The sequence below is a fragment of the Scophthalmus maximus genome, chromosome 4 (genome assembly GCF_022379125.1).
Source record: "Scophthalmus maximus strain ysfricsl-2021 chromosome 4, ASM2237912v1, whole genome shotgun sequence".
NCBI classification, from domain to species: Eukaryota; Metazoa; Chordata; class Actinopteri; order Pleuronectiformes; family Scophthalmidae; genus Scophthalmus; species Scophthalmus maximus.
The window spans coordinates 7,645,609-7,669,246 of record NC_061518.1 but is presented as its reverse complement, the minus strand read 5'-3'; the positions used below and the strand labels follow the sequence as shown (position 1 = coordinate 7,669,246).

The following is a 23,638-nucleotide window of genomic DNA, read 5'->3' as shown; positions in this document are numbered from 1 at the left end:
GATATACTCAAAGTTAAAGAAAAGTCTGCATGGATTATATTATCGAAATTGGTGCATTCACATATGCATTAACTTCAATATATAGCAACTGATAAAGGTGGTGATTATTATTGGTTTGTTGGTGAATTTCAGAAAAGGATTAAATGCATTGCATTTATTAATAATAATATACCATAACTTTATTCTATTTTTTTTAGACAAATCTGAATCAGTAAAAGTAAATGGTAATTTAAGTTGTTAAATAACATACAATAAGTCCCTGTGAAATGTTGACTATGGGGGTAGACATTATATGTTCTTGATTTTATGTTCTTATTTTCCACCATTCATTTCACCAAATGACACTTGTATGCACAAGCATATGCAGCTCAAATAGAACATACACATAACTATAGTATATATGTAATAATAAACCGCTGACAATCTTTTCTGCATCATGGATACTTCCATATTGATTGTTGTTCTTTTGTATACAGTGTCTCCACTTGTTTGCGCGTCTCCTTCTCCTTCTTTTCTTTTCTTTTTGGAAAATAGGGTATTTTGCCTTGAAACCTTGAAAGGGGAGAATTATAAGACTCTTGGCGCCCCCTGCTGTCAAAGAATCGAACAACAGGGACACTGTGTTTTTCTCTCTCGCCAGAATTCATCTAGTTAGTCACGTGCTGACGTCTGCGGATCTCTGACCGTGCAACCTCACGTATGTTCCTCTGCAAGAACCGACTCCACGCCTCAAGCCCCTGACGAGCATCCCGACGCGAGTGTGTGTGGTGTGGCGATCTGTGAGCTCAAGGTTAGATGTTCTGTCAAAAACAGCTGGATGCTACTCGGCTAGCGAGCCTGTAGCGGAGAGCAGCTTCTGCAGAGCGGTGGAGGTGTCCGGTTCAAAATCCTCGCTGCAGCACCGGAAGGTAACAGGTTCACTGTTCACTGCTCACTGTCCGGTAGATCACATCAGGGATTTGGCGAAATGCATCCCTGGATCCGGTTTAGTGCTGAGAGATCGTGTGTGTGTGTGTGTGTCTGCAGTGATCGGCGAGGATGCGGAGCCGCAGTAACTCAGGAGTGAGGCTGGATGGATACGCCAGGCTGGTCCAGGAGACCATCCTGCGCCACCAGGTGAGTCCAGTCATTCACGGCAAGGCAACAGGTTGCTAACAGCTAATGCTAAGCCACCAACCACACCCATGCTACTTGGCTCTACATCATACGATTCATCACTAATTTGTTTGAAACATGCTCCACTGAAGTGCAACATCCACAGGTCCTCCATCACGTGGCCACAGTCTCTAGGTGTGAATCCAACTTTCCATGTTTTATCTCATAGACCAACTGTAAGGCTGCAACCAACGGTTACTTTCACTATCACTACATCTGATCATTATTTTCCAGTTATTAGACGTGTTGTTATCATATCAGAATCGTTACTTCCTGAACATTTTGTTGTCCAACCAACTTTCAAAAATATAAATAGGTGGAGTTTATTATCACAAAAACTAAGGGAACGAGCAAATTTCAGAGGTTTGTACCAGTGTTTTTTTTAATTTTATGCAAGAATACAACTTAATCAAATTAATCAACTTCTTGTTTTGGCTTTAGTGTACTGTTTGGTTTCTGGTTCTCCGATGAAACAATTAAAAATTCTACTTATACTAATGTATAATCATATATAATGTATACCAACAATACAATTTTGCCCTGACGCCTCCTATGAGGTTCAACCAGGCATTAAAGAAGCAATATTACACAGTATGAATTATTAAAAGTCCTCAATTAAAAACTTTACCTGTAGGAATGAACATTATTTTGCATCAAAGTATAAGACCAGGGCTAATTTCAGAACAAAGTCAATTATATAACTGGATTCTAATCATGGATTTTTTAACCATGTAAGCATTGTTTTGATGTTGCAGCTGGTAAAGGTGTTGCTATCAAAACTATTTCAAATACTGATGGGCTGCTTAATCTATAATAATCTATAATAATGTATTTATTGTTTACATTTGGTATAAATGATATCTTACACAGAAGAAGAAAAACTTTCTTCAAGCTACATCCATTCTGGATAAAAGACATGTCATTGTTAAAACAGTTCCTATTTGAGCCAAACTGTATTTTGTACTGTCAGATATATGTGTAGTGGAGTTGAAGTATAAAGCAATACAAAATTAAAATGTGCAAGTTAAAGTCAGAGAATCTCTAATTATCTTTCAGTGGATTACTTTCATTCCACTACCTACATTTTGTATTTATGATCCTCCATCTTTTTCCTGCAGAAATCTGCAGATTTTTAAAAAAAGCCGATATAGGTACAGGTTCAACCAGGTTGAGCTGCATAGAAATAAAAACAAGGCACGTCCAAAGTTCAGCCCGTGGAAAAGGCTGAGGACCAGGAAGCTATGCACCTTTATCTATCAGCAGCTGAGTTCACATTGAGGCACAGTCAACAGCTCCTCTCAACTGTGACCCGACGCTGATAGAAAACAGTGACACGTTTCTTTACAAAAGCATGTACATGGTTGTGGGTTTGGTTTCAGAGGAGGAGGAGCTGGAGGGGTCGGATTATCTTTGGGTTTTTCGACTGTTGGTGTGACGAAACAAGCAATATGCAGATGTCACTTTCTCCTCTGGGGATTTGCATTTATTAACTTTCACCTGATGTTTTTTATGGACCAAATAAAAAATCAGATAATCAATCATGAAACTCATCTGCAGCTAGCTCTACAAAAAATATTTTCTGTTTTTTTTTAAAGCCACAAGTAGAGTCTTGGATGGAGAAAGTGTAAAAGTGTTGGGGGAAGGAGGTCAAGGAAATCAAGGGGGTGTGAGGATGACATGTCCACCCTGTCCTTACTGTAAGGTAATTGGTGTGTGTGTGTGTGTGTGTGTGTGTGTGTGTGTGTGTGTGTGTGTGTGTGTGTGTGTGTGTGTGTGTGTGTGTGTGTGTGTGTGTGTGTGTGTGTGTGTGTGTGTGTGTGTGTGTGTGTGTGTGTGTGTGTGTGTGTGTGTGTGTGTGTGTAATAGAACCCAGTGACGGGACTTCTGCCCGCCAGTGCCCAGCAGAAGGATGCCTGGGTGCGGGACAACGTGTACAGTGTCCTGTCTGTGTGGGGGCTGGGCATGGCCTACCGAAAGAATGCAGACCGCGATGAAGACAAGGCCAAGGCCTACGAACTGGAGCAGGTGTGTTTGTGACAGAGAGAGTTAATATGTAGACGGGTGCCTGTTTGCTCTACCTGTGATGTCGACTTAAATAGCTAAGTATTTGGGGATCGCCGCATCACATTCTCATTTGATTGAGCTTACACACACTTACATAACACTTCAGATCTTCAGGGGAATATATAATAAATTAATTCTTCCTAAACTGTTTCAGATTGCACTTGGTGCGAAAACATGAATTAACACTATTCAGCTGGTGGATTGAAAGAATTCATTGATAACCAATTTTTCTGTAAAAAAGAAATTATAATAACTGAGTCAAAATAAAAAGAATTAGCAGAATACCAAGTAGGAAATTTGCATTTTATATTATGTAATATTATTACAAGTTAACTAATTTGGATTTTTGGCTGTTACAGAAAGTAAGCGAATGAAAACATCATTCCAGTTCATATTTGCATTATTTTGGTCTTGGTAATTTTACTATAGAGATATACAACTGAATTATTTATTACCGTACCATGTTTTGATATTGTTATTTCTGATTGAATTTAGTTGTCTCCTCGCAGAGTTACAGTCTACTGCACTAAACATAGCAAACAGTCTGGATTATCATGATGTTTTGTTTTAATATTTTGATTGATTGATGAGATTTTGTGCTTGTTTGTTGGCAGAGTGTGGTGAAACTGATGCAGGGGCTTCTACAGTGCATGATGAGACAGGTACCGTGCACCACGCGTTCTTTTGTGTTTGCACACAACAGCGTCTCGTCATGTCCCAGTTGCAGAGAATCCGATAAGCCAGTGTTCATGTTCTGAAAAACAACAACATGTTATCTGGGGCACTGTGGTATTTAAACAGTGTTATATGTAAACAGCATACCCTGGTTTCTGGCCACAGTCTGCTACTATCTGCATTACATGGGTTGTTAATCAGAAAACAAAAATAATGAAGATATTTGTGAAAGTGGCAGTAAGATAGGTCATCACTACACTACTGGAAATGTGATGAAGATGCCAAATTCACAGTGGAGTGTTAAAATGCTGCAGCGCTCAGGGAGCCATAAAGCAAAGAGGCATTATCCTCTGCTGCGAGATATTTATTATTTATTTATTTATTTGAAATTGGATCACATGAATATCATCATTAGTTGTCCCGAATAAATGATTCTTGAGACTCACTGGGGATGTTGAGGAGTTGAAAACAGCAGGTGGCGATCAGAAACCTAACAGATCGCTCTGTTCCATGCCAACGTTATGTCCTGCATGTGACATAAAACGGGATGTGGAGAATAAGTGTGATTCATGTTTGCATTTAATACACTACTTCAGATTGATCTGATAAGTGATTTAATGCTTGTTTATCTGTTCTTTAGACAGAAAACTGTCTGTTGCACAGTCTTAGGTGAAATAAAATATCCAATAAATTCTAAAGTTGCAAGAATTATGAGATTGATCACAGAAAAAATTCTGGCAACTAATTTGATAAGCGATTCATTTCATTAATTAATTCTTCAAGAAGCTTTGTTGAAAATTTAGCAGTTTTAGCTTTTTTAAATGTGAATGTTTTCTGGTTTCAGTCATCTTATTCTATGACAGTAAACTTGATGTGTTTGGGTTTTGGACTGATCACTGGACAAAACAAAACACCACCAAGGTAAATTGGGGGAGGACATATGATTGATCAAATGTGTAACTGATTGATCCAGAAAATAATAAATAGATAATAATCAATAATAAATAATACAAATAATTATGATTTTGCCCTACGGACTTCTCAGGAAACCTATATAAGGCAGTTTGAAAATCTTATGCCTTTCTGGGGCCAGTTCACGTTTGGCTGGTGACCTGGTCATCCCCCATCTCTCTCTTCTGACATTCTTTGTGCTTTTCTATTCCCCAAAATACTTTACAATATTTGAAATTAAATAAAACGAATACTATTCAGGATTCAGAGTTTGCATCCCTCATCCCTTTGTGGTCCCTTCTGTCTCAGACAAACACCACAGAGCCGTCTGTTGGTGCATGTATTTATCATGCGTATTCGCATGTTCATGTGTTTCCAGGTGGCCAAGGTGGAGGAGTTCAAACACACCCAGAGTACAACAGATTGCCTGCATGCCAAGTATGACACTCCCACCTGTGCCACGGTGGTCGGGGACGACCAGTGGGGGCATCTCCAGGTGGATGCCACCTCCATTTACCTGCTGATGCTGGCAGAGATGACGGCTTCAGGTACAGCAGTGGTGCCTTTCCTATGTGTCTGAGTGAATTGTTTAGAAAAAGAAGGTTTGGTTTTTAAAGATGCCACACGTACCGTAGGCATGGGTTCTTTCCTCGCTGGCGAGCAGTGGATCAAGTCCTCGGAACACGAGTTCATTAAGCAGCACACGACACTGTACATGAGTAGGTTTGCTGAGTGTGTGACGTTATCGCGCAGGTCTTCGTATCATCTCAAACCTGGATGAGGTGGCCTTTATCCAAAACCTGGTCTTCTACATAGAAGCTGCCTACAAAGTGGCGGTGAGTAACATTTTCAGAGGTTCTGGAGGGTGGTTTCTAGAGAGCAAAGAGTTCGAAGTTGAGAGAAGAAACGATCAGAGGAATGGTTAAGCAAAACACACACAAATCTCAGGTAGGATTTTAGGCTGTCGAGTTTAATGTAACGCCAATTATACTGTAGGTATTGGAAAAGAATCTCGCCAAGTTAAAAAAGTAGGGAGAAAATTGTGAATTTGCCCATTTATCCGGATCTGCTCCAAAATTTCATGGATTTTTTATTGGGGTTTGTCCCACCCCTACACAAAATTTCAGGAATATTGGTTTGATAGATTTTGAATAACCTTGCTGACAGACGAATGGCAACGAAAACATAACCTCCTTGGTGGGGGTAAAAGAAAGTTGATATTTATGGTTCTGTTGCATTGATTTATATAAACCCCTCATTGTGAATCTGATGCAGTACAATGCTAAATACTTGTTGATGCCCAGAGCCACAGTGATGAGAAATCAGCAGAGTTTAGAGACAGTAGAAAGTGTTCAGAAATCGTGCCACAACCTTTCTCCCCCTGTAGGACTATGGGATGTGGGAGCGAGGGGACAAGACCAACCAGGGGATCCCCGAGCTCAATGGCAGCTCCATAGGAATGGCTAAGGTACAGATTCCATTTATTATCGTCAGCATTCATGATGCACAAAACATCTTAAACCAAAAGAGGAGAAAGTGTCGTGTAACGTGTTTCTTCATGGCGTCGGGGGCGTTGTTGCAGGCAGCTCTGGAGGCCATAGATGAGCTGGATCTTTTTGGCGCCCACGGAGGACCGAAGTCAGTCATCCATGTTTTGCCTGATGATGTGGAACATTGTCAGGTACCTCAGGCTTTCCCTCCAGTCATCTCAGCATATCCCTGCTCATCTCTGTTTTGTTCTTTAGCCCAGTATTGTCTGTGCGATTTCCCTCAGTCCATCCTGTGCTCCATGCTGCCGAGAGCTTCCACGTCAAAGGAGATAGACGCTGGTCTTCTGTCGGTCATTTCCTACCCCGCCTTTGCTGTTGAGGATCCTGAACTGGTGGCCATCACCAAGTCAGAAATCATAAGCAAACTGCAGGTACAGTCTGAGATAGAGACGCACAGATAGGACGACCACAGAAACAGTACACAACTGTGTATTTCACCCGATAGTTTTTCTTTGTACATACAGTATATGTAAGTCGGTCAGCATGCTGATATTTTTTTTCTCTTTCGTATCATTTAAGGGTCGCTTTGGCTGCTGCCGCTTCATCAGGGATGGATACCGTTGTCCCAAAGAGGTAAGATATTCTGCATATTGAAAATGTGAAAGCTGGAGTTTATATTGTATTTACCCGCTGTAGTGTAGAGAACATGCATCAGAGACAGGGATTGTTGAGAGGGAAAGAATAGTGTTGGTGTTTCAGATAAACGCTCAACAACTAAATTAAGTGATGAGAGAAAAGGTGCACTGTTTCACTGGAGGTTACGATGATTTACCGGTATTTAAGAGCATTGTGTGTGATCTGGTTCAAGCTCCCAGCTGTTGTCTCACCAGGATCCATCTCGGCTGCACTACGATCCTGCCGAGCTCAAGCTGTTTGAGAACATCGAATGTGAATGGCCCGTGTTCTGGACCTACCTCATCCTGGACGGTATCTTTGCCGGAGACCAAGTGCAGGTAATAAAGCCAAGTGCACTGGTGCCATGAGCATGACTTTATCCACGCGGTCATGGAGTCACTCGACCTGTGCTGCAGATTTTAAATTGTAACCGCATCACCCTGTGCTTTGCACAGGTGCAGGAGTACCGCGATGCACTGGAAGGCATCTTGATCAGAGGGAAGAACGGCATCAAACTGGTGCCTGAACTTTATTCTGTACCACGTGACAAGGTATCCCACCTCTAGAAGAAGAAAGATGTGGCAGTTCAAGCCATATTCTAATTCTATTCTATTCTAAACCCCAAACAACAAAAATCTAAAGTACCATTATAAAAACATGAAATTAAATATTTTTTGATTTTTATTTTGTGTTTTCCATGAAGTAGTTTGAAGAGATTGTATAAATTGCGGTTTCTTTTGTTGTTTGCTTCTTGTGTTGATTTTGTTAGAATTAAAAAAGTTTAAATTTTGGCAGCAAATTTGAGCATACAAGCACATACATGAAGAAGAAGAAAACTTTCTGCTCCTGGAAGGTTCTTTTTCAGCACAATGCTCTTACAGGTCTAAAATGAATTTGTTCTGCTGCCGGCAGTGGCGATATCTTCTGTGAATCACGTTAAATCCTGTTTGAAGCCTCAAAGGGCAACTACCTCTACTGTGGACTCTCAGTCTTCATCTTCAAAACCTTCTCTCACGTTTCTAATCTCTAGTCTATGTTTTTTTTTGTCTTTTTCATTAGTTTGTTTCAGGTCTACCCAAAGATTATTTAACATCAGTGAACATCCGGACTAAAAATGCTTGTCATATCCGTCACACTGTACCTGTACAATCAGGCAACCTAATAACACATTTCGCCTCTTCCAGGTGGAGGAGGAGTACAGCAGTCCTCACTCGGTGGACAGAGTGGCAATGGGGCAGCTGCCGCACATGTGGGGACAGTCGCTCTACATCTTGGGCTGTCTTCTGGCTGAGGTACTCAGGGTCCTTCAGATGAACACTTTGCACCGCTCTGTTTTTACTGTGACTGTCACAAATCAGGAATAATGTGAATTTTATGTTGTAATTGAGGATAAAAAAACGTGATAATTCCCCTTCTCTGTCCCTGTCTCTCCTTTTTCCGACTATAAGGGGTTTTTAGCACCAGGAGAGATAGATCCTCTCAACAGGAGATTCTCTACAAACTTCAAGCCAGATGTCGTGGTACAAGGTTGGTGATCGATGAATAGTTTGAGGAAAATCAGAAATACAAATCCGGAGTTGGATATAAACCAGATTTACCACATTGTGGTCTTAAACCTTCATGTCAAGTACCAGGGAATATTGTCTCTTCTGTTCCTGAGTTCTGGCATTGAATAAAACCCAGAAAAGTGCTTTTCCAGAATTTTTATCCAATTAGACATTTGTGTGATTTTTTTTTCTTCATAATAGGTTCCTGCTTTTTTGAGTTATGGCTAAAAACATGTCAGTTCCCTAAAGGCAATGTATTTCTGTGTCAGTTTGTGTTCTTGCTGAGTCGGAGGAGATCCAGGAGCTGTTATGTGATCATGGGATAACGGTCCAGACGATGTCAGAAGTTTTGCCTATCAGGGTCATGCCTGCTCGCATCTTGAGCCATGTCTACGTCAGACTGGGTAAATGAGCACCAAACACTAGTGTAAAGGTCGTGTGTGTGTGTGTGTGTGTGTGTGTGTGTGTGTGTGTGTGTGTGTGTGTGTGTGTGTGTGTGTGTGTGTGTGTGTGTGTGTGTGTTTATCTTTGTAACATCCTGTGTCATTGCCACAGGGAACTGCAAGAAACTGAATTTGAGTGGGAGGCCCCACAGACACATTGGAGTCCTAGGAACATCCAAATTTTACGAGATCAGAAATCGCTTCTATATATTCTGCCCCCAGGTAAAAGAAGCTGGAGATGTTCAAAATCAAAACAAGGAGTAGGTGATAAATATTAACATTTAATACTTCGGTTTCTTTTTCTCTCTTCTTCCATTGTCTGATCACTGCCCAGTTTCTGGATCAGCACCATTTCTACCTGGCACTGGACAACCAGATGATTGTGGAGATGTTACGGACCGAGCTGGCCTACCTCTCCTCTTGCTGGAGGATGACAGGACGACCCACGCTCACTTTCCCCATCACCCGCAGCATGCTGGGTAATGAGGCTCCGATCACTTGTAGCAGTTAGTGTACTGAAACGCACAAAACCTGAGTTGTCGGACATTTAATCAATTAATTACACTGCACTGAAAATTGTCTTTTTATGTCCAGTTGAAGATGGAGATGCGATTGATCCATGTATCCTAGCAACCCTCAGGAAACTACAGGATGGCTATTTTGCTGGAGCGAGGTCTGTTGCCATCTGTAATTACTGTAAATAGAATGTTCTACAAATGTGTTCATGTCTATTTAGATACCCATTAGCCTCTTTACTGTAACAGTCTGTTGTGGTTATTTTGGGGGGATGTTACTACAGGGTGCAGATGTCCGACCTCTCCAGTTTCCAGACAACTTCGTTCCACACTCGCCTCAGTTTCCTGGACGAAGAGAACGACGACAGCCTACTGGAGGATGAAGACGAGGACGACTTTGGGGACGAATATGGAGAATATCACAAATCTGGTCCCTCAGGTAGTTAGTGATGAATGAAGAGTGTGTGTGTGTGTTCCCTTTCAGCCCTATTTGATTTGTAAATTTGTGCTGTTACTAAATGTGGAGTATGTGTATTTAAAACTCCAGAGGGCTCGGAAGACATGTTTGACCAGTACCTCACGCAGCTCCTCCACAGCACCAACACCAAGAGCCACCTTCCTCCCATCCAGAGGGGGCATCACCACGTCTTCAGTGCCGAACACACCACAAGAGACATTCTGTCTCTCATGGCCCAGGTGCAGGGCCTGAACATACCCAGTGAGTCATCCTTTAAGAATTGAATGAATCGAAAACTCCAACCTTCTGTACCAAAGTCGGCGGTGTAACCCACTAAGCTATACCAGCTTTTGCAGCTTTATTATTTTCTTCAATAGTTTGTAACATATAGATTGCATGGACAAAGACATATTAGATAAATACCAAAATATACAATCTTCACCTAGATCTTCTATTATAATCAACACTCAAGAAATTAATAACATACCAATTTGTAATATTGACAGTAGCCCCAGTAGTTCAAATGTTTTCCTCAAATGTGAAACCTCTTGCTCGGCTTTCACTCCTTCAAAAAGCTTATTATGAATGCAGGAGATATTTAGCGATAGATGAAAGAACAACTTACACAAAGTACATACAGCAGAAATTTTAATGTAAAATAAAACATTTTAATGGCATTATTTTTTATTAATGCGTGTGTTTCAGAGTCTTCCATGTATCTACCTGTGGCTCCTATCAAGAACCAACACCGCAAATCTCTCAACCTTCTCGATGTTCCTCATCCTCAGCATGGCTCACATGCAAGGCAGCACAAGGTAGGGCGTCGCGGATTCCTTCCTCACGCAGGCAACCTTGTTTTTTGTTGTGATTCCACTTTTACTCTGAAGTGGATTTGTCTTATAACCGCCAATCCCTCACAAGCCCCACAGTGTGGCCGACCTGCACCTGCCTCGGGACGCTCAGGGCAACACCGACTTTGCGGCGTTGGTGAGGCAGCTGAAAGAGTGTCCCACTCTGCAGGACCAGGCGGACGTCCTCTACATTCTCTACGTGATGAAGTACGGGCATAGAGACAACTACGAGCTATCGCGCACAGATTAACGGTAGCTTTTGGCACACTTACATATGAATAACGTGTTTTGCCCCCCCCCCCCCCCCCCCCCCCCCCAGAGGAGCTGATTGGCTGGTGGAGCTGTCAGGTCCTGGGCAGGGTGGGATCAGCGTGCGTTCACTGTTAGAAGAGCTCTATGTACAAGCTGGAGCCTGCAAAGAGTGGGGTGTCATCAGGTACACCTCGGGAATACTACGCAAGAGAGTGGAGGTCCTCGCTGAGGTGAGTGAGAAGTGATACACATTTTTTTAAAAATCTCAGCAGACAACAGAGTGGTTTAGGAGCTAGTTAGAGAGTCATCTCAACATACAGTTGCCTCTAAATAACTCTGTGTACACAACTTTTTTAAGGTTTGAGACCTGATACAGAACTGTACGGATGTGCATGAGGTGGGCAGGCATGTATAAGCATTTTGCTTCTGCCTGGGCCTGTTCAGTCCCGACTTGAGACAAAGACTGTTCACACTTTGTGAAACACTGTCCATATTGTTACACGTGTGATGATGGCTGAATAAAATGGTGATTCAATTCAATCAAAATTCAATTCAGCGTGTAGCGGCCTGCATTTGGCAGCTCACCCTCTTCGTCTCATCTCAACATACGCATTTTTTGTCTTGTGATGATCATGAAGAATATACACATATCAAAATAAAGAGATGACTCTAACATCATCTTCTACTTAAAAAGAACTGCATCATAAAACACTGACCTCATTACTCAGTGATGAATACCTGCGAAATAACTTAGCATCTTCAAACTGGGGTAAAGGCTAAAAAGAGTCTCCGCTACAGAATTTATTATATTTATTATTTCATTCCACCTGTACTTGTCTGTTCCTCAGGCCTGCACAGATCTTATTTCCCATCACAAGCACCTGACCGTGGGTCTACCTCCTGAACCCAGGGAAAGAGTCATCACTGTGTAAGTCTTAGTAACAACGGGTGTGGCTGAAGGTATTTTGTGATCACATTAAGGTTTTTGAACTTCTCCTGCTCACTGTTTCTTCTCAGGCCACTTCCTCCCGATGAGTTGAACACTCTCATCTATGAAGCCAGCGGCCAGGACATCAGTATCGCTGTACTCACTCAGGTGAGTCTTCAGCCTTTTGGACCGCCGCGGGACTTTTATCAGACGCTGCGCCAACACCCGTGAACTGTGCGTGTTTGTCGTACAGGAAATCATGGTCTATCTCGCCATGTACGTGCGCTCCCAGCCTGCTCTGTTCGGGGACATGCTGCGACTCAGGATAGGCCTCATCATGCAGGTGATGGCCACTGAGCTGGCTCGCAGTCTGCACTGTTCCGGTAGGAGAACGCAGCGTGCTTACACACAACTGTGAACAAATATGAATCACCCTGCACAGAAAAAAATTCAAAAAACAAAACAACATGTAACCCTTTTTTTTTTTTTAGGGGAGGAGGCATCTGAGAGCTTGATGAGTCTGAGTCCATTCGACATGAAGAGCCTCCTGCATCACATCCTCAGTGGCAAAGAATTTGGGGTTGAGAGGAGCAGTGAGTTTGAGTGAGAAGAAATTAGGCAATGAAAAAGGTCATAATGAGCCAGAATCAAAAGGGCTGAGAAATATTTAGAGAAGGAAAGCAAAGAAGCGCTGGCATCGTAGCTGGAGCAGCTGTGGCAAGGACCAGTGAATTTGATAGTTTCAGCCACGCTACAAGTGCCGCTCTGTCAGTCAGTCCACCACTTTTGTCCAGACTGAAATATCCGTACAACTATTTGATGGTTCTGGCAAATGGAGATGCGATCACCATTAAAAATTCCACCTAGGTCTGCTTGACCCGGTCGTTTCTCCATGTAGGGAAAGAACACCCATAGCAGATCAAATGAAAAAAAAAGTATAAGTGTTGTGTCTTTTTTTCATTCATCGCGCTTGTCTCTTTTCATCAGTGCGCCCAATCCAGTCGACGGCCGCCAGTCCGGCCATCTCCATCCATGAATTAGGCCACACTGGTGCCACCAAGACCGAACGCACAGGAATACACAAACTGAAGAGTGAGATAAAGCAGGTGGGAAGCACAAGTGGAACACTGGATAGTAAATATGCTCTTATACTATCTATCTATCTATCTATCTATCTATCTATCTATCTATATATCTAGAGTCTATCTATCTATCTATCTATATATCTAGAGTCTATCTATCTATCTATATATCTATCTATCTATCTATATATCTAGAGTCTATCTATCTATCTATCTATCTATCTATATATCTAGAGTCTATCTATCTATCTATCTATCTATCTATATATCTAGAGTCTATCTATCTATCTATCTATCTATCTATCTATCTATCTATCCATCTATCTATCTATCTATCTATCTGTCTATGAATGAACAGAATAACAGTGTTGTTGCTTCTGGTTGCAGCTGGACGACTCTCGGCCTCTCAGTGTGGGTTGGATTTGATAATATCAAGCATGTGACTGTTTCTAACCTCAGTCTCAACAACAACCGAACTGTCGGCTGAAACCTGCTCGTAACATTTCATGAGCCACAGCGCCCTCCATAGCCGGAGCGTTTTTCACTTCACACACAGTAATTGTGTTTTTCTTGAAGGAAGTTTTTTTTCCAAATTCATGAGCTTTTGGACCATTTCAGAGATTCATTAAGTTGCTATTCAGCGCAGCCTCATGTCGTGACAACATGTCATCATGTTTCATTTGGGAGCAGTCCTGTCTTTTTGTGTTTGAGCTGAATTACACTCTTTACTTCACAGATTCTGACATTACGCTCTGTGCGGCTGCAGCGTCGTCGTCATAGTATGAGAACCATGTGACCCATCTCAATCTGCCCTCTCTGTCATCTGTCATCCATATCCATGTGTAGATCGTCAGCGGTGGTTTCTCCTTAAGTAGCAATGTCACTTCTCCTCGCTCCACGGTAAACCATGTCACCTCATCTGCTTCAAATGATCTGGGTTTGTCCTGCAGGGCGTCGCTAACAGATTCAATGTGCTTTGCTGCATTTAAGGATAAAGCTGGTGCTTTTTTAATCATTGTCAACAATTGTCCTAAAGAGACTCAAATCTACAAGCAAGTATTATCCATGTATTCAAAGTACTGATGTGGCTTGTGTCAGTGCCATAGAACTCCATTACTATACAAAACTACTGATAAACATAAGAAAGACAGAAAGTAGCACAAGGTGCCATAAATGAGAAAATACATAAATAAATAAAAAATCTGGTGTAGATAATTCTTTATCATTCTAAAGCGATACGTCAGCTGCATTCCTATTTACTCTACCTATTGCCAAATTTCTTGTTCTCAATATTTGAAATCCATGTACAGCACTTTGTGACTTTGTTTTGAAAAGTGATGTATTACTTAATAAAGGAATTATTGTATCAGGCCGACGCTACACAGATAGGACTTGTCAGTAAAGTAAAATAAAATCCTTCAATTTGTTTTACTTTTAAAGTAATTAAAAAACACTGAAACACAGAATGACACCAGCCTTGTCCTCTAATACATCGGCTTGTGTGTCTTGTAATTTCAATTGAAAGAGCATGACTAATTACATGGACTGCATGAAATAGATACATTTTAAACTTTTCATTTTGTGTGTGAGATAGTTTTTGATGTGACAAAACCTGTGTATGCAGTTACTCTTGTCAGTAAATTGTGTCTTGTAAAAAGTCTCAGTTCACCTCCACCAGTCAAAAGCCGGAGTCTGCAGTCAGGGGCTGAGTAGTAGGCGGATCGATTAAATTCAAATTTAAAGCTCCTAATTATCGTCTTCAAGGGGAATTGTCTGACTCCTTATGTTGGAAATCCATAAATTCCTTCAAGTGATGTTTCTTGAGTCGGAGTTGCTTTGGTCTGAAGACTTCAAGTTGCTTCAATAGTTAATTGAGAAGTTAAGTGGTGAGGGAAAAAAAAAACTGCAAACACTACTGACAAGTGCAACGGTGTGTGTGAGGAATACATCAATTATTGCACAAATTATTGGAGATAAGGTCAGTGCACTGCGCTGATTTTGCTCCACTACATTTTCTAACAGCATCTTTTTCTGTTCTGGCACCACAGCGCTGCAGCAGCCCCTCCACCCCCAGTGGAATCCTGTCCCCAGTGGGCCCTGGTCCGGCGGACGGACAGCTGCAGTGGGAGGAGAGGCAGGGCCAGTGGCTGAGGAGACGCAGGCTGGATGGAGCCATCAACAGAGTACCGGTGGGTTTCTACCAGAAGGTCTGGAAGATCCTGCAGAAGTGCCACGGGCTGTCCATCGATGGATACGTGCTGCCTTCTTCAACCACAAGAGAGGTAGCATCTCGCAGACTTGCAGCTAATGCCGCTTTCACGACTCTCCGATTGTGCTTTGTGTGCGCGTGGGTGTGTTGAATTCTGTTCTCTGTGTAGATGACAGAAGGAGAAATCAAGTTTGCGGTGCAGGTGGAGTCCGTCCTGAACCACGTCCCCCAGCCAGAGTACCGGCAGCTGCTTGTCGAGACCGTGATGGTTCTCGGCCTGGTAGCCGACGTGGACGTGAACAGCATCGGTGGCATCATCTATGTGGACCGCATCCTGCATTTGGCCAATGACCTCTTCCTCAACGACCAGGTACTACTACTGCCGGCGACAAATGATGGCAACAGATGCATTTTCAGTGTGACGTGATTTTCATTTATTGCTTGTTCACCCTTTTCTACCCAGAAATCTCACAGTGCCAGTGATTATTTCCTGGAGAAGGATCCGGCGACCGGGATCTGCAACTTTTTCTACGATAGCGCCCCCAGTGGCATCTATGGAACCATGACGTATCTGTCCAAGGCAGCGATCACTTACGTCCAGGATTTCCTGCCAAGTTCCAGCTGCCTGATGCAGTGAACTTGGAGAAAGACTCTCATAGGTCAAAGGCAGTATCAGCTCATACGATCCGTGAGGTGCTTGGAAGTATTTACTCAATAACCAGTGAATGAACTCAATAGCTCTCTCACATTAATGTGACGTCATATCCTTGGCAGCTGGTTGCATATTATTATATACAAATTTATTTTCTCTTTGGGGTCCACACTGTGAACTTATTTATTATTATAAACATGCTATTCAGATGTACGTTTACAGAACTTACTGACATGCATTTTATTTAAACTCAAGTCTGACAGAGATATACAAACCTCTTAGTGTACTTGGTGTTGTTTGTGAGAATATAATGTAAACTGTTCATATGCCCAGCGGTTATCAGAGTCAACATTTTCCTAATTTCTTCACACATTCCTCACAAACCAATAATTTGTACTTCTATCTTCTGCCTCCATTACCATTTAGTTTGATCTGTGTTTAGTGTTATAAAAATGTATTGTTCAATTGTAATTAGTAATTTCCCTCCCACAAATGACTAATTTGTGGAAGGGAATTAACACAAATATTTACCTCTGGTAGTATTGCTTAATTTACATATTAAGGAATACTACAGACCTAATAATTCAGTGCTGATTTTACTGACACTTCCTGTATAAATATTTGTGTAAGGGGCACAATAATCATAGTTTTGAATAGCTTTGAATGCCTGTATGTTTATGTCCTTGCAGATGTGCATGATTGTCACTCCCAAACTTTCGTTACTAATGAGGCGAATCTTTTAAGTTTAAGGTATTGAGGGTTTTGTTGTGTAGTTTTATAAACTGAATATACACAATATATGATTTCTCTCTCCATATATGCTTTGATGTTGAAAGCAAAACAGCAGAAAACATAGTAAAATGTTGATATATTTTAATGTTAAATCTAACCCTGAAATATTTACATTTACATAAAACCAATAACAGTAAAATAAAGATATTTTAAAATATGATTATAATTATTTTACTATTATAAGACATTATGCAAGTAAACTATTTAACATTGAGAGATCTGTTCATCTATTTTAACAATGTCGTTGCCCTTCATTTCTATCAGCAAGGTGTTTATTATGACATTTTCATGTTCATACAATATTAAAGTCATTCAGAAACTAATCCTTACAGGTTTGTTATCTACTATGGATCTTATATAAGGAAAAACAGAATAAGAAAGAGTACTATATTGAAAAATGATATCTTTATATGCACTTTTTTTACATTGGGTTTTACAATGCTACATACACATTCAAGTCTAATGTCTGGTTGAACTGTAACATTTCCCCTCTTAAACTACTTGATCATCACAGTCTGTGCGAAGAAGAAAAGACTCTTACATCTTCTGCGCTTTCCAGCTCAGCCAGCAGGGTGCGCTGTTTTCCTCGGGACACATTTCTTCCAGCTGTAAGGGGAGAGGCGATGGGAGGCCGGGCAGGCACATTTATATCCACCTTTTACGTTCACACACAGGTGGGAACAACCTCCTTTCTTCCGGCTGCACTCATTAATGTCTGCAGGAGAGGAAGAGATTTTTTCCCCCCACTTTAATAATGATATTTACATTTCCTGTCTAACAAGACACACAAATGACCATTACAAAAATGATCCATATGAGTGTTTTCAGACACCACTGTGGTTAAGGTTTGATTGGGTTAACGCACAGAAAAATTATTGAATGCCAACCACAATGTCCTGTGGTCGCATCCCTCGATCTAATGTAAACAAAGGTCATTTGAGCAAATAATCAAGACTTTTGTTTTTGTAGATTAGCCTATATATCAAGATTTATAACGTTAAGAATATAAAAAGATTACTTTTTATCATTAATGTACAACATAAAATCCCCTAATCACTTGGAAAAAGAAAACTTTGTTTAAAAATAAATAGTTTCCATCACGTGTTATTGCTGACTTCTTGCCACCACAGAGACAAAGGCTCATATGAAAATATCCCACGTACCATACACTATATACTGTTAACCATATGCATGAGTGTGGTTGCCTGCACTGACCCTTGCAGCGTTGCCCGTCTCTTTGGAGTGTGTATCCTCTGGGGCAGATGCAGCGGTGAGATCCTGGCAAGTTGACACACTGCCACTCACACACACTCTCCCCCTGGCACTCATTTATGTCTGTGGACAAAAACAGTAACCTCAGGCTTTTCAAAATTTTATTTCAGAAATATAGGGACATACATGGTATACCTTTTTCTTTCTTTCTATTTTTCCCTACCTACACACTCTTCCTTAAGAGCTTCTGCGGTTGAATTCTCGGGTGTTGTTGGTTGCTTCCTGTATCCAGGTGGACACTCGGGGATGCAGCTGTGTCCATCCCCGGCTAAGATGTGTCCATATGTGCAGGAGCAGCGGTAGGATCCTGGTGAGTTGTGGCACCGCTCCATACACGGCCCATGCCCCCGATTAACTGCACACTCATCTATATCTGGAGAAGATGGCAATTATAAAAAGTGCAAGAGGCATAGGCAGAAAGTTTGCAATAAAGGGGCTGACCACTTTCATTCAAAAAAGGACATTTTAAATAATTGTCTATTAACATCAAATCAAAATTAACCCTAAATGTCATGTAGGTAATATACCAAACAAGTTTTTCCTGTAATTATTTGGTTTCAAAATGTGTAATGATTCTGATCCACATCAAGTTTTTTGGGATAAGATAATGCTAATATTTTCTTAGTAGCATAGCTGAGAGCATTGTGGTTCAGCGTTCTGATATTTAGTCGGAAAAACAGATAAGTCAACCTGATGATGGTGCAATATGAAAAGTCAGGGGATGTGTGTGTTTTAGTGAATGTGTGTATTTCTTGACGGTCCACATCCAAAAGTTGCTGAGACATTTCACAAAACAAACAACCTTGTTGGAACCTCGTGGTTCCACTATTTGAATAGTCCAAGCATCACCAAAGTCATCGACTGATTGGCTGGGAATCATGTTTGCAGCAACTTTTGTGCCAATCCATCTGATCGATGGTAGATGCTGCTTGCATGGCTAAAAGGAGCAACGCATACAGTTCACAGTAACATTTAGCAAGTGCCCCTGCAGAACGCTGGCAGTGGAAGCTCCCAGTAGTGTTAACACAACCTAACACACACAGCCTGTTACAGCTGCAGGCGGCGAGCACTCATCGAGCACTCATCCACATCTGGAAAGATGGAGAATGATGTAGAAAAAACCCACTCTGACGGAAAATGACATAAACAGAAACAAATATGTAAATACACACAGCAGCCACACACACCTAGGCAGGAGGAGGTCTGGTCATGCACACAGTCAATTTGACAACACAACATCCAGGCTCCACTCCAGATGAAAGGTAGTCATCTCCCTCTGTAATGAGCAAACCATCACACAGATGTTGTCTGACTTCCTACTCTTCAGAGACAGGAAACAAGGACATGCAGAAAGCTTGTGTATCGGCTCTGCCCTTGTATTCCTTTTGCGTGGCCCTTTCCATCGAGGAAACCACCATTTCCGCAGCTTGACGTTTCTCCGTTGACCTTTTTTCTGTGCCAATGGTCATATTTCAAATTTTCTGACCGATCTCTACTAATAGACGTCAACGTGGACAGAGCGGCACCTTCTGAAATGAGGACCTGCACATTCTGTCAGACAGGAATGTTTACAAGACTTATTTCACTGCGGTGGAATTCTTAGGCCAGAACTAAACTATAATCATACAAGGATCCCTGGACAGCACCTGCATCTGTCAATGTGCACACTGATAAAAAGTATCTCCACCATGCACTGATGGCTCTCACGAATGACAGGTTGCCTGTGAGCGGGGCACACGTAACCTATACAGTAAGTAAATGTCAGGCTTCCTAAGTGGTGACCCTGAAGCCATAAATTTCACAGCTCATCTGTGAGCCGCGAAACATCAAACGGACAAAAACGTGAAGCAGATTCCCTCGTCGTGCTGCAACGTGCCCCGGTGCACGCTGTGATGTAGCTGGGGAGAGTTGAGGGCGTCCACAGAGGAATTAAGGAGGAATGTTACAGTCGCAGTGAAAACAGTCATGTGCTCACCTCGACACGTTTGCCCGTCATCCAGCAGAGTGAACCCAGGTCTGCAGTGGCACCGAGTTCCGATCTGGGTCCGGTCGGAGCTCTGGTTGTAGTGTTGGGAGTGAGAGCACAGCTGGGAACAGCCTCCGCTGTTCACTGAGCATGGTGTCAACTCTGGAAGCAAACAGTGAGGACGGATCAGTTCAGGGTCAAGGTCGGATCACCAAGCGGGCAACTGCCCAGGCAGTTCAAATAATGACTGAAGTACAACTGTGGCCCTGGTCTTGAGTATGGACCCTGAGTTAAAAATCTAATTTCAAGACCTTCATTGTTTTAATTCATAATGGAGCTTATTTGTGGTTCATCAAATAGCTCTAATTATTTCTGTCAAATAGGGCCGCCAACAATGTAGTACTAGTGTGTACTATAAGGCTGCAACCAACAATTGTTTTCATTATCATGATCTGACACTTTCTTCAATGATCGACTGATTTTCTGTGTATAAAATATTAGAAAATAATGAGAAACTACAAAAAAACCCCACTTACTTTGTTGTATTAAAAATCAAAATATATTGTGTTTACCATTACAGAGAGCATGGAAAACTAGCAAATATTCCCGCACAGTTGCATGGTTAAAAAACTGGTACCAGGTTATCTTTAACAATTTAAGAAAATTATTTTTAAATACCAAATATTTCCAAGTTCCAGCCTCTCAAATGTGACGATGTTCTGGGTTCTTTTTGAAAACCAAACGTTGAATTAATATAGAAATTACTTGTCAAATTCGTTGTGTTTTGAAAATAATCATTAGCTCCTAGACTTAACACAGAAAACAGGACTGGCACAAGCCAATGATGCCTTGACTTAATACAAACAGTCACAAGCCTGCTATTGACTACTTTTGGGCAGAATATCGCCAAATCAATATCTTGCGTGTTCTCTTGTCCCCCGTCTTTCCTTGTCAACAAGCACAACTGCAGGATTTTCAACTGAATCAAATGACGCAGTAAGTTGTGAGGCGGCAGCACCACGTACCCAGACAAACGGGCGTGACTCCGCTCCAGGTGCCCCCCTGTTGGCAGTAGCTGTGTACGTCTCCACGAGCCAGGGTGTAACCAGGGTAGCAGGTGTACTGTATGTAATGTCTGTACGCTCTGGGACCGGGATTCTCTACATTACGGAAGAAGAAGAAGGTCCCGCCAACGGGCACGGGTGGATACGGGCACACAGGTCGTCTGCTGAGGCGCGGAAACAGCGGCGGCGGTGCGGAGGCGGTGTTCGTCGTGACGTCGTCAGCCCGGTGAGGACTTGCCCCTCTGGTGACGGAGGTGTTTGATGGAAGGGCGACATCCGGCGTTGGCATATTGGACTGGGTGGTGGAGATGGGACGTGAGGACGTCGAGGCAGACCAGGAGGGAGGGGGCGATGATGAAGAGGGTGCAGACGAAGCAGGAGAGGAAGTGGGGGAAGAACTGTTAGTTTGAGACGCAGAAGGATACTGGACGCCAGTTGCAGCCCGGCGGTCTTCATCTGCAGTCTTTGAAGTGCCTGTCAGCACCCCAGAGGGAGTCACATAGTCCTGGATTGGGACAGGTTGTCCGAATCTGACCTCGGTTGGGAAAGCATGCTTAATGATTGCCGTTGTTTGCCATGTTGGAAATGACGGAGGGGAAGATACTGGTCGCCCTGTTGCTGACACTAACGACGAGGTGGAGGAGATCGCAGTAAACAGATGTAATGCAGAGGCAAAACTTTCTGTATCTTTGTCCACCTTCTGTGATTTCCTGTCTGAAGCTTTTGCCTCGGTGCCGTGCCTCCCTGTTCCCGTTCCCAGTCCTTGGGCTTCATTTGCCCCCAGAGGTCGAGCCTCACGAGGAGCCTCTCGTTCCCCACCTTTGACCTTAAAGCCGGGAAACTCAATGTGCCGCTGCTGCAGCTGGACTTTTGGGTCTGTCACTTTATTCGTCTCACTGTTGGACATTTGTGACGGCATACCAGACAACGAGCCAAATTTGAGGCGGGCTTCCTTGGAGGGTGTGTTAGCCACGGTGTCGTAGTGGGATTGCTGCTGGGTCTTCGGGACTGCGGCAGCCGGAAGGTTCTGGTTGGTGTTTGCCTTTTGGACACTGACACCTGAAACTGAAGTCATCATGTCGAACTCTAACAGGGAAAGAAAAAGAAATCAAATGGTTTAGTGAAGTTTCTTTATGGCCTAACATTAGATTTTTTACGTCTGGCGATTGTATTTAAGGTTAAAAAAAAAATCCCAAGAGTGGGATTACCTTGAGCGAAACATGTACTTATCTACTTTTCTACAATAATTCTAAAGCCAATGGATATAATCCCATTGGCTTTTTGACAGAAATATGTCAGTCCAAAGTAAATGTTTGTATTGTCTAAAAAATGTGAATCTATTGCTTTAATAGGACTTAAAAAAACAACAACTCACCTTTGCATACAGGCTTTGTGCTATTCCAGCTGTGGCCCTTACAGTATAACATTGAGGGCCCGTGTAGGCGAAAGCCACTGTTACAGCTGAATGCTGCCCAGGAGCCATCCTCATTCATGCTGCTCGTGCCGTGGGTCAGCGGCCCCGGGTTGGAGCAGCCGGAGCCTGAAAGATTGGGAGAATATCACAGGAAGTGATAAGTTTGAGTCTGACCAGGGACATCGGTTGCCTTTGTTGTTGTCTTGCTATACATTCTTGTAATTTCTCTATTTTGTACTGCAATATAACAAAAAAGTGGTACATATATACTTGAATAAAAGACACATTCGTAAAAGGTTATCATCTGAAAACAACTGTTGACACAAACAGAAGTATAAACTTAATATTTTATTTAAAAAAATAATTACATGAATTACAGTACATTCTCATGAAAAGAGCTCCTCACCGACGCAGACCGGCGGGTCCCGGGACCACTGTCCAGACACACAGCTGTTGGTTTTGTACCCGCTGAGCTTGAAGCCAGGATGACAGCGGAAGATCACCAACAGTCCACTGTAACGGAAAAACGTCCTCCCGTTCTCCAGGTGTCTAAAACCACTGCATCCCTCAGCTGCTCTGGCTGTGGACAAGTCGCACAATGAGTTCCTGCAGTTGTCCGAGGACACGTTACGAACGTGCAGCTATGAAAATGAACTCACCTGGAGTGGAGATGCAGAGCAGAACGACCAGTGCTGCCAGGGGCCCCATATCTTGCCCAGGATGACAGACACCTTTTAGATTTAGCGGAGAGCGGAGAGGAGGAGAGAAGCGCTTTGAGAGAGAGAAGGAGTGGGAGGTGTAGGAGAGGTTGAAAATTGAGGGGAGGGGAGATCTTTTCTGGGATTACGACAGGACAGACAGATGGCAGGAAGAAGGATGTGAAACTGTGGATACGTAAAACATTCTGACAGATGGATGAGGAGGTGTCAGGAGAGGTGCTCTTTTTACCTGTATAGCCACAATTTTACGTATAATTATGATAATGATAATACATTTTATTTATATTGCACAATTCATGCACTTAATGCAACACAAAGTGCTTCACATGAAAGCAGTTAAACACTTACCGTTGACAGATAGTGATATCATATCCTGGCACAAAAAAAAAAGACCACCCTGCTTGTCTATCACTCTCTCTCTCTCCGTGTGTGTGTGTGTGTGTGTGTGTGTTCTGTAAAAATGAC

The 23,638-nt window shown here is 42.4% G+C and overlaps 2 protein-coding genes across 7 annotated transcripts; one reads left to right on the top strand and one right to left on the bottom strand.

Moving 5' to 3' along the window:
* The first annotated feature begins 618 nt into the window (after positions 1 to 618).
* Positions 619 to 16,744, top strand: phka2 (phosphorylase kinase, alpha 2 (liver)). 6 transcript variants are annotated; one of them, XM_047331454.1, is made up of 32 exons: positions 622 to 908; positions 1,027 to 1,116; positions 3,022 to 3,180; positions 3,834 to 3,881; positions 5,225 to 5,393; positions 5,599 to 5,681; positions 6,233 to 6,313; positions 6,428 to 6,526; positions 6,620 to 6,766; positions 6,915 to 6,968; positions 7,226 to 7,348; positions 7,466 to 7,561; positions 8,195 to 8,302; positions 8,459 to 8,537; positions 8,827 to 8,961; positions 9,113 to 9,222; positions 9,335 to 9,479; positions 9,595 to 9,673; positions 9,800 to 9,954; positions 10,063 to 10,233; positions 10,678 to 10,787; positions 10,894 to 11,030; positions 11,143 to 11,305; positions 11,924 to 12,003; positions 12,093 to 12,171; positions 12,257 to 12,386; positions 12,495 to 12,596; positions 12,991 to 13,109; positions 13,473 to 13,496; positions 15,134 to 15,367; positions 15,464 to 15,664; positions 15,758 to 16,744. In XM_047331454.1, the coding sequence occupies exons 2-32, from the start codon at positions 1,039 to 1,041 to the stop codon at positions 15,929 to 15,931; spliced, it is 3,672 nt and encodes a 1,223-aa protein (XP_047187410.1). In that variant the 5' UTR covers positions 622 to 908; positions 1,027 to 1,038; the 3' UTR covers positions 15,932 to 16,744. The 6 variants fall into 6 exon arrangements, 3 of the variants coding, with proteins under 3 accessions (XP_047187411.1, XP_047187410.1, XP_035483685.1); XM_035627792.2 differs by lacking the exon at positions 13,473 to 13,496 and adding an exon at positions 13,932 to 13,985 and having other exon boundaries at positions 623 to 908; XR_007030554.1 differs by lacking the exons at positions 15,464 to 15,664; positions 15,758 to 16,744 and having other exon boundaries at positions 619 to 908; positions 12,495 to 12,606; positions 15,134 to 15,244.
* Positions 16,745 to 16,908: 164 nt separating this feature from the next.
* si:dkey-163f14.6 lies at positions 16,909 to 23,162 on the bottom strand. Its single transcript, XM_035628930.2, has 8 exons — positions 23,114 to 23,162; positions 22,861 to 23,034; positions 22,416 to 22,580; positions 21,002 to 22,126; positions 19,986 to 20,138; positions 18,174 to 18,383; positions 17,954 to 18,073; positions 16,909 to 17,453 (listed from the first exon to the last, which is right to left on the bottom strand). Exons 1-8 carry the CDS (start codon positions 23,160 to 23,162, stop codon positions 17,299 to 17,301), a joined length of 2,151 nt encoding a protein of 716 aa, XP_035484823.2. The 3' UTR covers positions 16,909 to 17,298.
* Between the last annotated feature and the right edge of the window lie 476 nt (positions 23,163 to 23,638).